The sequence below is a fragment of the Cervus elaphus genome, chromosome 11 (assembly GCF_910594005.1).
Source record: "Cervus elaphus chromosome 11, mCerEla1.1, whole genome shotgun sequence".
NCBI classification, from domain to species: Eukaryota; Metazoa; Chordata; class Mammalia; order Artiodactyla; family Cervidae; genus Cervus; species Cervus elaphus.
Window position 1 is genome coordinate 84,097,748 of NC_057825.1, and position 13,569 is coordinate 84,111,316.

The 13,569-nt window shown below is 45.5% G+C and overlaps 1 protein-coding gene across 4 annotated transcripts in view; it reads right to left on the reverse strand.

Moving 5' to 3' along the window:
* VIT (vitrin) overlaps positions 1–13,569 on the reverse strand; it is a 118,847-nt gene that overhangs the window by 14,892 nt on the left and 90,386 nt on the right. For all 4 annotated transcript variants that reach the window (XM_043918246.1, XM_043918245.1, XM_043918247.1 and 1 more), the window contains one exon: positions 10,423–10,570. In XM_043918246.1, the coding sequence (XP_043774181.1) occupies positions 10,423–10,570 (148 nt within the window). The remainder of the gene's footprint in view (positions 1–10,422; positions 10,571–13,569) is intronic.

A 13,569-nucleotide genomic window follows, 5' to 3' on the forward strand; every position in this document is an offset into this window, starting at 1 on the left:
GGTCATGCTGTGTAGATTTGTTTTGGCTCTCAGCTTCATAATGGCTATTCACCGTACTTAAAAAAAAAGTAGTCGTCATTTCATGAATTCGTAAGTTCAGCCATTTTTCCATTAGTTATTTTAGCAGTTTCTGGAGCAGATTCACATACAGATAAATGAATTTCCTTTTTCTTTTTTTGCTGAATATATTGGATCATCAATTCATTAACATTGAACTCATGACCAGCAGCATTGGTTGCCTGAAGGAAGTTTATCTAACACTTGCGGTTTCTCCTTAAGCACGTTACAGCCTTCTTGTGCTTAGAACACTGGATAGCACTTCAGGGCTACACTTGGGGCCATTAAAATTGTGAAATCATCAATGAATAGCTGGAAAATGTGGTGCTAAATAGACTGTGAAAAGGACACTTGTTTACAGCGCGAGTTGAAACAAGGCCGAGCGTTGCCTCGTTTGACCTCAGCTGGGGATGTTATACGTCTCCTTCCTCAGCGCACATCCACAGACGACTGTCAAAGTACCAGGAGTATTGATTTTGGAGATACAGGTACATTTTAGCAAGTAGGTGAATTTGCAAATATGGAACACACAAATCATGAAGGTTGACTATAATCTATTTCAGAACAAGCGCTGCGTTCCAGTATTTCTTCTCCCTGGTGCTTAACATACAGGGGGTAAAAGAGAATTATGGAAAGGAGGGAAGAAGGGAGGAATCTCAAATGTCCTCTCTTAGACCATCCTGGGTAGAAGTGAACACCCACCTCTGAGCCCCACACTCATCACTCTCTCCCCCTATTACATCATGGGGGTAGATGAATCTATCTTCAGAAGCAGACAGATGAGCTATTCATATACCCAATGAATAGATGCTTTTCATTTTATTTAATGTTGTTTCTGTTAAAAATATCACCTCCCTCACTAGCTGGTGAAGTCCCAAAGAACAGAATCTCTATCATGGTTATTTATTTATTTTTAATGAATTGAAAGGTTGGACCAGAGGACTGCTGAAACTCTTTCCAATTGCTAAAATTACCACTAGGAGCAAAACCGCAGAGCTCATCCACCAAGGGACTAACAGGCAAATGTAATCAAACCACTTAGATGAATTTTACATTAGTATCCCCTGCAAATGGCATAGTGTTTAGAGTGTGGTAAACACTCAATAAATCTTTGTTAAGATGTAATGTGATTAAATTATAGGAATGAATGATAAGTCTCTAACCTGCAGACTGTGACCACTCTCAGTATCAGAGCGCATGGGTATATACATACTTTTTTGGGACTGGTGGCCCTACACCTTTACCTGGTTCCTTTTTCAGAGCTGAAGTTTATTTAAAAAGTTCAAAGAGATATGCCACTATATTTTTATGTAAGCAATCTTTTAATTTGTAATTTTGTTAGAAGATCTCATCAAGGGAAAACACATTTGTTTCCCTCAGTGGGTCTTAAGGATTTCCTTTGAAAGTAAGAGAAGAAAATAAACAAAGAGGTTTATAACTCAAGAAGAAAACATCAAATTGTTTTATGTTGGAAAGAGGAGTTAAGACTAATAAAGAGAAATGACAGGGAGCCAGCATTTGACTGTTCATAGAAAGGACGAATTCATGCAATAGGAAAGGACTCTCTTGCAAGTGCGTGAGAAGAATGAATGCCTGTTGGAGGTGGGCACAAGTGATTTCAAGGGAGGCTGAAGCCTGGGGGCAGAGCGCTGGATGGTGCATCAGTGTCCCCAGACTTCCCTGATGACAAGCCTCACTTGAGGCACCCTGTTAAACTCCACAGGTTTAACCAGGTCTCCCCGAGGCAGAAACTCAGTATGTCTGGGCTGGGGATTTTTTTAAACAAGCTGATCCAGGTGAATCTCATCCTTGGGAAAGTTTGGGGAGCCCTGGATTTTAGAGGACTTCTGAGATCCTTTCAGTCCTAAGGTTCCCATTTGGTTAAAGTCCCAAAGTCTATTGATGGACCCCAGTCACATGGAGTGAGCCTCTCAAATGAATTTTGATGCCAGTAGAAACACATTAACTAATCATATTCCCTTTAGAAAGAACCTTTCAAAACTGTTTCCTCCAAGGCATCATCACTTTAAGGTTACAATAGAACAACTTGATTATCCTTCAGTTCAGTCGCTCAGTCATGTCCAACTCCTTGCAACCCCATGGACTGCAGCACGCCAGGCCTCCCTGTCCATCACCAACTCCCAGAGCTTGCTCAAACTCATGTCCATTGAGTCAGCGATGCCATCCAGTCATCTCATCCTCTGTCTTCCTCTTCTCCTCCTCCCTTCAATCTTTCCCAACATCAGGGTCTTTTCTAGTGAGTCAGTTCTTCACATCAGGTGGCCAAAGTATTGGAGCTTCAGCATCAGTCCTGCCAATGAATATTCAGGACTGATTTCCTTTAGGATGGACTGGTTGGATCTCCTTGCAGTCCAGGGGACTCTTAAGAATCTTCTTCAACACCACAGTTCAAAAGCATCAATTCTTCAGTGCTCAGCTTTTTTTATGGTCCATCTCTCACATCCATACATGACTACTGGAAAAACCATAGCTTTGACTAGACAAAGTAACGTCTCTGCTTTTTATTATGCTGTCTAGGTTAGTCATAGCTTTTCTTCCAAGGAGCAAGTGTCTTTGAATTTCATAGTTGCAGTCACCATCTGCAGTGATTTTGGAGCCCCCCCCCCCAAATAAAGTCTTTTACTGTTTCCATTGTTTCCCCATCTATTTGCCATGAAGTGATGGGACTGGATGCAATGATCTTCGTTCTCTGAATGTTGAGTTTTAAGCCAGCTTTTTCACTCTCCTCTTTCACTTTCATCAAGAGGCTCTTTAGTTCCTCTTTGCTTTCTGTGATAAGGGTGGTGCCACCTGTGTATCTGAGGTTATTGATATTTCTCCCGGCAATCTTGATTTCAGGTTGTGCTTCTTCCAGCTCAGCATTTCTCATGATGTACTCTGCATATAAGTTAAATAAGCAGGGTGACAATATATAGCCTTGACATACTCTTTTCCCAATTTGGAATCAGTCCATTGTTCCATGTCCAATTCTAAATGTTGCTGCTTGACCTGCATACGGGTTTCTCAGGAGGCAGGTAAGGTGGTCAGGTATTCCCATCTCTTTAAGATTTTTGACAGTTGGTTGTGATCCACACAGTCAAAGGCTTTAGTGTAGTCAATGAAGCAGAAGTAGATATTTTTCTGGAATTCTCTTGCTTTTACAATGATCCAACAAATGTTGGCGATTTGATCTCTGGTTCCTCTGCTTTTCCTAAATCCAGCTTGAACATCTGGAGTTTCTCAGTTCATGAACTGTGGGAGCCTAGCTCATTCTATTGACTATCCTTAGCCTTTTAATTTTCGTAATGCTAAAGTGTGATGATTTATGATTCACTGAGTTGAACCATGCCTGTGAACTCAGGAGGATGTTCTGGAGTACCTCTGGTTGCCTAAGGTGGCGGCAGGTTGGGTGACGGACTTGTCCCTTGAGGGCATTACTCAGCTCAGAACGAAATGATTCTGTCCCTCCTCTTAAAGGACTGAGCAGCTATGGTCAATGCAGGGGCCCAGGCCAACCTGCTGAGGGACTTAGCACAACCAGCCCCTTTTGAAAGGACACTGGCCTTTCTCACATTTCCTAGGATCAGAGATTTGGAGCAGAGTCTTATAATCAAATTTTGTATTTAGAGGAGTATTTTTTTTTTTTTTTTTTTGGTAATTAGCAACAATAATTCCACCCGCCACCAAAAAAAAATACACAGTTAACCTGCAAGCATCTTCCTGCTGGAGGAAATATGGGTATGTACTCTGCTGATCTGGGAATTACTCTGGAGCCAGGGGGCTCTCCAGCTTGCTGTCTGTTATGCTGCAGGGCTTGATAAGTGCAGGGACATAGAATGTCTTGACAACAGACAGTGTTTGGTGCTTCCCAAGCTCAGTTGTGCATCCGGTCACCTGGGATTTTTTTAAAATATAGATTCTGTGGATTGGATGTGAGGTCTGAGGTTCTGCCTTTCTCATGGCCTCATGAGAGGCTGTCTCATACATATGACACTGTGTATCATGTTTGAGTGGCAGTGTCTTTGAAGGGGGAGAATGGCTTGGAGATGATTCAAGCACATTACATTTATTATGTACTTTATTTCTAATCTGATGCCACCGCTGATCTGACAGGAAGTACTGGTCCATGGCCCGGAGATTGGGGGCCTCTGTCTTAGAGAATGCTGTAAGAATCAAGAACATAAGCAGTGGGGCTGCCAGTGATATGGGGAAGAGGGGAGAATAAATAAGTCTGCAGAAGGTGCAAGAAAGGCAGAGAGGAGGGAGAATGGGGCTCCTGAAGCCCTAGGCTGGTGACCTGGGGGGAGATGGGAGGGTCCCAGGGCACAGGGGTCACCAGATAACAGCACAGCCCAGTTTGGTTTGGGCATTGGGATTTTCAAATGTTCCCCAAGTAGTTCTAATGTGCACAAGAGTGGCCGTCTGCTTCTCTAGCAGAATGGTCCAGGGATCTAGCGAGAATAATCTCAGCATGGCATGGATGGGGGGCGCCCAGAGAAGCCCTGGTGATGTGCACTGCAGGGTCAAGGGGAACCCATCCAAGTAGAAAAGGCATGAGACAAGGGCAGTCTGTTTCCTCTGTCCCCCTGGGAAAACTTTGTGGTGGGAACAGAAAAGCATCAGATCCTTGTGTAAACTGTATTCCCAGCTCACTCAGCCTCAAGACTGTGTCCCTGAGGAGTGTGGCTCAAGGGTTCACCTGCCTTGAACGAAGAGGGGCCGAGAGGTCTTTGCACGTGCCCTTAGGCCCTGAAGAGCCCTTCCAGGGAGACAGGCAGCTGTTCTGGGTCCTGTTACTTCCTCTACTGGCAGTGTAGACGGAGGGCTCGAGGAGTGGACGGGGCAGGGGCTGGAGAGACCCGAGCTCTGCCGGGTGCCGCCCTCTTTCCAGGGAAGCCGAGCTATCCCTTCCCCTCTCTGGGGGCTAGTGATCCTCACCTTGGCTACAGATTAACATACTAGCTTCTGGGTGTTTGCCAAATTCCAGGTGAATAGGCCTGGGATAATGCCCAGGTGTCAGCATTTCTAAAAACTCCCCTGGTGACGTCGGGACCAGGCAGCCCCTTCCTGCTCTGGGGTCCTATGGTGCCAAGCATCTCCCAGGCCCCCTCCTGCGGGGGCTCATGCCCCAAACCCTCTCATTCCTTCATGTGCTGCAAACTCAAGAAAACGTGACAGAAGGGTCCTCCTTGCCAGGTGTAGCAGTTGCCTATTTCTGTTGCAAACTTAGTGGCCGAACCAACACACTTACCAGTTTACAGCTCTGGAGGTCAGCAGCCCGCCGGGGCTCTCCCCAGCAGAGCCATGCTCCCTTTCAAAGGCTCTTGGAGACCATCATTGCCTGGTCTTTTCCAGCACGTGTTTCTTGGTTGGGGTCCCTCTCCTCCACCTTCAGAGCCAGCCGTCACTCTTTCTGAGCCTCTTCAGTAGTCACATCTCCCTCAACGGATAATAGCTGGGAAGGGTTCTCTGCTTTTAAGCACCCAAGTGATTAGACTGGGACACCTGGGCATCCAGGACAGTCTCCCCATCTCAGGGTCCTTGACTTTAATCACAGCTCCAAGCCCCTCTGGCTCTGATGGAATATCTTGGTGGGGGCTCCGCACTGGACCTAGTAAGTATATCATCGGGTTTTGAACACGCAGCAGCTGTCTGCTCAGTCGGTCTTGGTTGTGAGGATCATTCTGTTTACATTTCTGTTCCTCTCTTAAGTTGCGTGAAAAAAGGGCCAAAGTGTTTCTTATAATAGGGATTTCTGCTTCTGATATGTTGCTGGAAATGATAGGTCTCCTGATGAAGCCAGTTTTTGCTGTTTCATGGGAAACCAGTCAATTCATTCCACACAGCCAGGAAGGTTGTTGCCTCAGTGAGTTATCACAGCCATGGATTCCAGGGAGTCAGACATGGGCAGCTTTGCAGCCATTATTCTGCCCATCGCAACCACACCCAACACCTGGTTTCTTCCCCCGACTCTGGTTGCCCCACACCGGACGGCTCAGCTGGTCCACGGGAGCCTCTGAGCATCCTTCCTGCTTTTGGGGGCAGGAAGGGAGGCTCAGCTGAATGTGACTGAGGGTGTTCAGTCCGGGCTGAGTTGGGTGGGCTGAGAAGTAAAGTAAGGAAATGCAGCCCAACTTTGAGCTAAAACACAGGGCACCTGTCAGAGAACCATGAGCAAAGAAAAGGATTTCATTTTGAAAGGAAGAACAACCAATATTTTGCTTTATTCTATAGCTTGTTTTCCAGTGTTGGTACCCTGGGGTTGATTACAAAGTTCAGAAGAACATGTACAATTCTGTTCCATTTGTACTGAAACTGGGGATGAAGACATTATATTGAAGGTCCAGAGGGCATTCAGCACCCGTGGATCCAGGCAGCAGCTAAAATGTAACCTGCTTGGCTTCACCATTCTGTTTGCTAGAGTTCACTGAATAGCTACTTGTCTGGCCATTCTTTCCTCTAGCCTCTTAGTGTTCCCATTGGTCTTAAGTGCAACCACAAGCCTGTTGGCTACTTAATTCTAAAATGAGACCACGTGTGCAAAATGAGGGCTTGGTCTTGGCCTTCTCTTCAACAGGGCCAGAAGTTTGGTGGAAAACTTCAGTCATCAGGAGCTCTCTTGGCAGAGAAGCAAAATCTTTAAAGTCAATTTGGTTTCACATTTTAGAGATTAACCCAAGATTTAATATCTATCCTCTCCCTAGTGGTCAAGCATTAGCTGTGTATTCTTAGGGAAGTCACTCAGCCTCTCTGGGTCTGTATCAAATGTGGACTCTCTTACTGGAGGTGCGTGATGACTGTGGAAGGAACGCTGTGGTTGCTGAAAGGTAACCCGATCTTGGGTTCCAAGCCTCTGCCTGTGCAGAGGGGATGTGGGAGACGGAGAAGGTGGGCACCACCCGGGTTGAAGAGCTCCCCCTGGCCTGGACCAGAAGGAGGAACCGAGCCAGTGAAAGGGGAAGTTACAGAAAGGGGCAGAAGCCATGAGCCTGGCAGGGGATGTGCTGGGCCACTGCGGGTAAGGACAGCGAGGACAAGCAGAGAGCCGAGGAGATGCAGGAAAGGAGGAGGGAGGGGACCAGTGACCCGCCAATCCTGTGACATCACTCTCCTTTCACCTGCTTGCCTGGGCTGGTTTCCGGTCTCCTGTACCGGAAGTATCTTAGGGACCAGCAGGCGAAACAAGCTCTGCATTTTGTGCATCAGGCCATTGTTCTGATTCTCGTATTTTTATTTCTTATTTATTTGCCTTCTATTTCCTGTTCATAGTATGAGGCTTCTAAATCCCAAATTCAGAAGTCTAAGTTCTGCCTCAGCTCTACGGAAAACCAAGCGAAAGAATGTTCTGGGGGAATCTTTGACGTGGACCCGGGGCAGCGCCCCGGGGTGAGAGGCCCGAGAGGAGGACTAGGGAGCTCCGGGTCCTCCCGCCTCCGCCAGCTCCTTCCCAGCTTACGCCTCGCCTTGGGAGCTTGTTCTTGGCGGGGAGGGTGTTTCTTTTAGAGCCCGTTTCCTGACTGTAACATGAGGAGGTGGAAGCATGAGGTTTCTAGGGCCCCCACTGCGCTGCGATTCGGAGAGAAGGGGGCTGATCCCCAGTGGCGGGTCGTGACGTGGGTACTAGAATCCAGTGAGACCCCAAAGGACCAGGAACGGGACCAGATTCCCAGCCAGCCAAGCACTGGTGAGCCCTCTTCCAGAAACACTGACCTCAGATCTGCGTCGACTTCTGCCCCTCACCATTCCCTGCCCCACACCCTCCCCCTCTGCACACTAAGACGTTTTGCTGGAGAAAGAATGGACGGGAGAGCCGGGGCAGATATAAAAGCATTTTCAGCTTTTACTTCTGGGTGCGTGGGTTTCCCCTTCAGCCTCATTACACCCTCCTAGTGCTTTTCTCCAGCTGATTTTGTTCCCCCGACGGACGTATAACCTCTGTGCCGCCTTTGTTTCCTCGCTCATCACTCACCCACCTATTCAGAACCCGAGGCTGGAAGGGAGAGGAAGCGCTTCCAAGTGGGTTCGCCCAGTGTTCATTGATTGGCTGTCTTCTTAGCACAGCCAGTCACTGAATTACAGAACATCTGGGCTGGCAGAGCCCTAATAAATCACCCGCTCCGCCTGCCCCGGACTTCACCGACGGCAGCTCTTACGTAGAGAAGCTGAGTGACTTGCTTCAGGTCACCCAGTGGCGCAAAGGTTAGAATTCAAGATGTCCTGTCACCCTTGTGCTTTCCACCCCACCCTGAGGCCGAAGACCATCGATCGGCTTATGTGAGCACAAAGTGAAGGAAAACAGACACGCTTCCCTTAAGGGCTTTAAATTAATAAGGACCCTGGGTGGAAAAAAGGATAAACAGCAAAGGTATTTTTAGAAAGTGACATTGGAAAGCGTGGAGGTAAACTCTTCCCTGTAAATGGTGATGACGTTAAGAACACAGTGGGAGAAAATGTTATTTTGAGAGGAAGGAGCCTTTATTGAATTGTTTTTCCTACCCTGCTACATTTATTCTTTAATCCGTGTTCCCATCAGCACACCAAACAGTCTGCCTGCCATTTTTCTTTTCCTTGACATATTTATCGCCTTATTTTCATATTATCCTATAAACTTTGGTATACACAGCTTTTAAAGCAGCTATTTTTAATTCAAGATGACACACCAAGCTTTAAATCCCTCAATAAACTGACCAGGGACAGCTGCACTAAAACACTTATATTTCCTCCCCAGAGAAGCCCGCTATTCATTTGCTATCTTTAAAAAAGAAAAACAGGAATGAAAATGGGTTGACGTGTTGAAAAACAAGAAAACAATGGCCAAAACCACGTATTTTCCTACTTCAAGATAAAATGCTCCAGAACATCTGACACTGAGAATTAACATTTGTAGCAAGTGGTTATTTTTATATATTTGACTCTGACTGTATACAAGTGCCACTTAACTCAGAGATTTTTCTTCACAGAAATAGAAGGTGGTGCTATATATGTTATTGGAATTTAATTCTAAAAATACAAATGTTACAGGTTCTTGTGAAAGCAAAGCATTTTTATTCCTTTGGAGATCGCAAAACTAAATATCCTAGTGTCTTTGATACAACCACGTTGGTTAAAATGCTGCTCTAAATGTTTGAAGGGTTTGGAGACCTGGCTGTTGTCAGGTTTTTTTTTTAAACTTGTCACGAAGCACAAATAAGCTGTGACTGCGGCTTCTGAGCAAGAGGTACCAAGGCCTAAGTTAGTTTCCAAGGCCAAGGCCGAGCTACAGATCTGGGGGATGAAGGGTGAAGGTTGTGTCTGAGATCCTTTGTGGAAAGGGAGACAGTTATCCTGCCCTTCATGGTTCTTGATCAAAAGGCCACATATTATTTGAGATTTGAGCTTGTTTGCTCTTTTGATTACTTATTTCCAGTTGATACCTGTAAATCTGCTTTACAGAGAAATCTATTGCATGTGAAACAAGATTGATTTATTATCCCCAATAAGAGAAAAGTTGAGGGTGGGCATCAGTATGAGCCCTCAATTTCTATCCTATGTAGAAGAGTAGAATGAATTGGGGATAGTCAGCTAGGTGACTGCTGGGGGCCATCGCACCCCGCCTCCCCCCGCAGTGCTCCCCATTGCCAGGTGAGCTTTCCCACCGCCACTGCAGAGGCCTCGGGTTATTGGGAGAAAGGAGAAAGTTCAACCTAGAAGACCATGATTTCTGGGCATCTCACCTATAAGTGAGACCTCTGTTACAGAGTTTTTGATCTTCTCAGCTAGTGGTAAAGAACCCACCTGCCAATGAAGGAGATATAAGAGAACCTGGATTCAATCTCTGGGTTGGGAAGATCCCCTGGAGGAGGGCATGGCTACCCACTTCAGTCTCCTTGCCTGGAGAATCCACTGGACAGAGGAGCCTGGCGGGCTATAGTCCATGCGGTCACAGAGAGTTGGACATGACTGAAATGACTTAGCACACACACACCTCTAGGGTAACACAGGAGCCCCTCAAACTAATACTCGAGGAGTCAGGGTTGAAAGGGAAATTGCCTGAGAGAGAGATGAAGGCCTTAGCCCAAGGCCACACAGCCTGCTATTGGCTAATGGAAAACTTGAACCCAGCTCTCTTAATCCCCAAAGAAATATTCTCTCTACCAATCAGGAGTGCAAATGCCATTTACTTTCAAGTGTTGATTAACCTGTTCCTCCTTCTGGAGGCCTCAGGTTTCTTCACTGGCATCTGGATTGCTTCAGTTTCTCTCATCTACATCTGTATCAGGGAAGAGAATGAATCTGCTGTACGCTAGATGTATGGATATTTTTCTTTTCTGGCACAAAATGAAACGAGGGTCATGCTCTGGTTTCTGAATTCAGAGCCACACTTACCCGTACTGAACGACACCCATCAGAGGACCGGCGGGGCCGATGTCAAGAGTCTGGGCGACATCAGTCAGAAACTGCTTCTGGATTCGGAATCGACGTTTGCCGATGCTCGAGCTCCCATCAATTAAAAATGACAAGTCAACTTTGCAGCCTGAGAAGCGGAAAAGGACTCTGTTATTCTGCTCCTCTCTCATTGTGCTCACCGCCCACTCCCCTCTTCCTCAGCCAGAGCTGCCTGAGATTGCAATGAAAAGAAAGTTAAAAAAAAAAAAAAGTAGCAAGATGCAAGATTTACTTATTTATTTATATTCACAGCAGATTTTCACTGGGCACCAAGATCACAGATACTTGGGCTGGTACTTATTTCCATGGTTGTTGTAGAATTCTCTGTATTAGCCATGGTTACAGACTTCAAAAGCCAGACCTCCAAGTCAAGTCTAAGAAGGCCCTCAGAATGGTTTCCTAGCTCAGACCACGTCAGCTGTTGTGTTCAGTTGCTAAGTTGTATTGATCACTTTGTGGCCCCTTTGGAGCCCGCCAGGCTCCTCTGTCCATGGGATTCTCCAGGCAGAATACTGGAGTGGGATTATCAGAGAAATGCAAATCAAAACCACAATAAGGTATCATTACACTCCAGTCAGGATGGCTGCTATCCAAAAGTCTACAAGCAATAAATGCTGGAGAGGGTGTGGAGAAAAGGGAACCCTCTTACAATGTTGGTGGGAATGCAAACTAGTACAGCCACTATGGAGAACAGTGTGGAGATTTCTTAAAAAACTGGAAATAGAACTGCCATATGACCCAGCAATCCCACTCCTGGGCATACACACTGAGGAAACCAGATCTGAAAGAGACACGTGCACCCCAATGTTCATCGCAGCACTGTTTATAATAGCCAGGACATGGAAGCAACCTAGATGCCCATCAGCAGACGAATGGATAAGGAAGCTCTGGTACATATACACCATGGAATATTACTCAGCCATTAAAAAGAATTCATTTGAATCAGTTCTAATGAGATGGATGAAACTGGAGCCCACTATACAGAGTGAAGGAAGCCAGAAAGATAAAGACCAATACAGTATACTAATGCATATATATGGAATTTAAAAAGATGGTAACGATAACCCTATATGCAAAACAGAAAAAGAGACACAGATGTACAGAACAGACTTTTGGACTCTGTGGGAGAAGGCGAGGGTGGGATGTTCTGAGAGAATAGCATTGAAACAAGTATACTATCAAGGATGAAACAGATCACCAGCCCAGGTTGGATGCATGAGACAAGTGCTCGGGGCTGGTGCACTGGGAAGACCCAGAGGGATGGGGTGGGGAGGGAGGTGGGAGCGGGGCTCAGGATGGGGAACACATGTAAATCCATGGCTGATTCATGTCAGTGTATGGCAAAAACCACTACAATATTGTAAAGTAATTAGCCTCCAACTAATAAAAATAAATGGAAAAAAAAATACTGGAGTGGGTTGTCACTTCCTACCACTAGCGCCACCTGCAAGCCCTAATATATATATATATATGTATATATATATATATATATATATATATATATATGAAAACGTGTGGACTCAGACTGTAAGGAATCTGCCTGAAATGCAGGAGATACAGGTTTGATCCCTGGGTCAGGAAGATTTCTTGGAGAAGGGAATGGCTACCCCCTCCAGTATTCCTGCCTGGAGAATCCCATGGACAGAGGAGCCTGACGGGCAACAGTCCATGGGATTTCAAAAGAGTTGGACACGACTGAGCGACTGAGCACACAGCACATATATACATTAATGAAAGCAAGAAATGGACATGAGTTGATACAGTTTTAAACAGAATTGTTGAGGAATACTTAGTAAAGAGTGACACTACAGAACTGGACATGAAGGAAAAAGGTTCTGAGAAAACGCCTTGTTTTCTTGCTGTGGTGCATGGCAATCAAAACCGGAGAAGTAGGTAATGACAGCGACCTCTCTGGGCCTGGCTGACTTCACTCCATCTGGAATCAGTGCCTGGGCTCCCTGGAGACCTTGTAAGCTTTTAGATCCTGTCTGCCAGGATGTTGGGGCCTGCCAACTCTTCTCATTCAGCTGGCTACCCCGTCCTTTGCTGCCTCCAAACTGCCTATGCCCAAGCATAATCCTTGAGATGAAGATTGGAAGAAGCAAATGAAATCAAGAAGTGAAGTTTAAAGATGCCACTAAAGTCAAGAATGTTCCTTTGGTATCTCTAATTTTCTTGAAGAGATCTCTAGTCTTTCCCATTCTGTTGTTTTCCTCTATTTTTTTGCATTGACAACCAAGGAAGCTTTCTTATCTCTCCTTGCTATTCTTTGGAACTCTGCATTCAAATGGGTCTATCTTTCCTTTTCTCCTTTGCCTTTCACTTCTCTTTTTTCTCAGCTATTTGTAAGGTCTCCTCAGAAACCATTTTGCCTTTTTGCATTTCTTTTTCTTGGGGATGGTCTTGATCACTGCCTCCTGTACAATGTCATGAACCTCCATCCACAGTTCTTCAGGCACTCTATCTATTAGATCTAATCCCTTGAATCTGTTTGTCACTACCACTGTATAATTGTAAGGTATTTGATTTAGGTCATACCTGAATGGTTTAGTGGTTTTCCCTATTTTCTTTAAGTCTGAATTTGGCAATAAGGAGGTTAGGTTCTGAGCCACAGTCAGCTCCTGGTCTTGTTTTTGCTGACTGTATAGAGCTTCTCCATCTTTGGCTGCAAAGAATATAATCAACCTGATTTCAGTATTGACCATCTGGTGATGTCCATGTGTAGAATCTTCTCTTGTGTTGTTCGAAGAGGGTGTTTGCTATGACCGTATGACTTATAACATATGACTTACAGCAGAAGCAGAAGATAGTAAGAAGAGGTGGCAACAACACACAGAAGAACTATACAAAAAAGATCCTCACGACCCAGATAACCACGATGGTGTGATCACTCACCTAGAGCCAGGCATCCTGGAAGGTGAAGATAAGTGGACCTTAGGAAGCATCGCTACGAACAAAGATAGTTGAGGTGATGGAATTCCAGTTGAGCTATTTCAAATCCTAAAGGATGATGCTGTGAAAGTGCTGCACTCAATATTCCAGCAAATTTGGAAAACTCAGCAGTGGCCACAAGACTGGAAAAGGTCA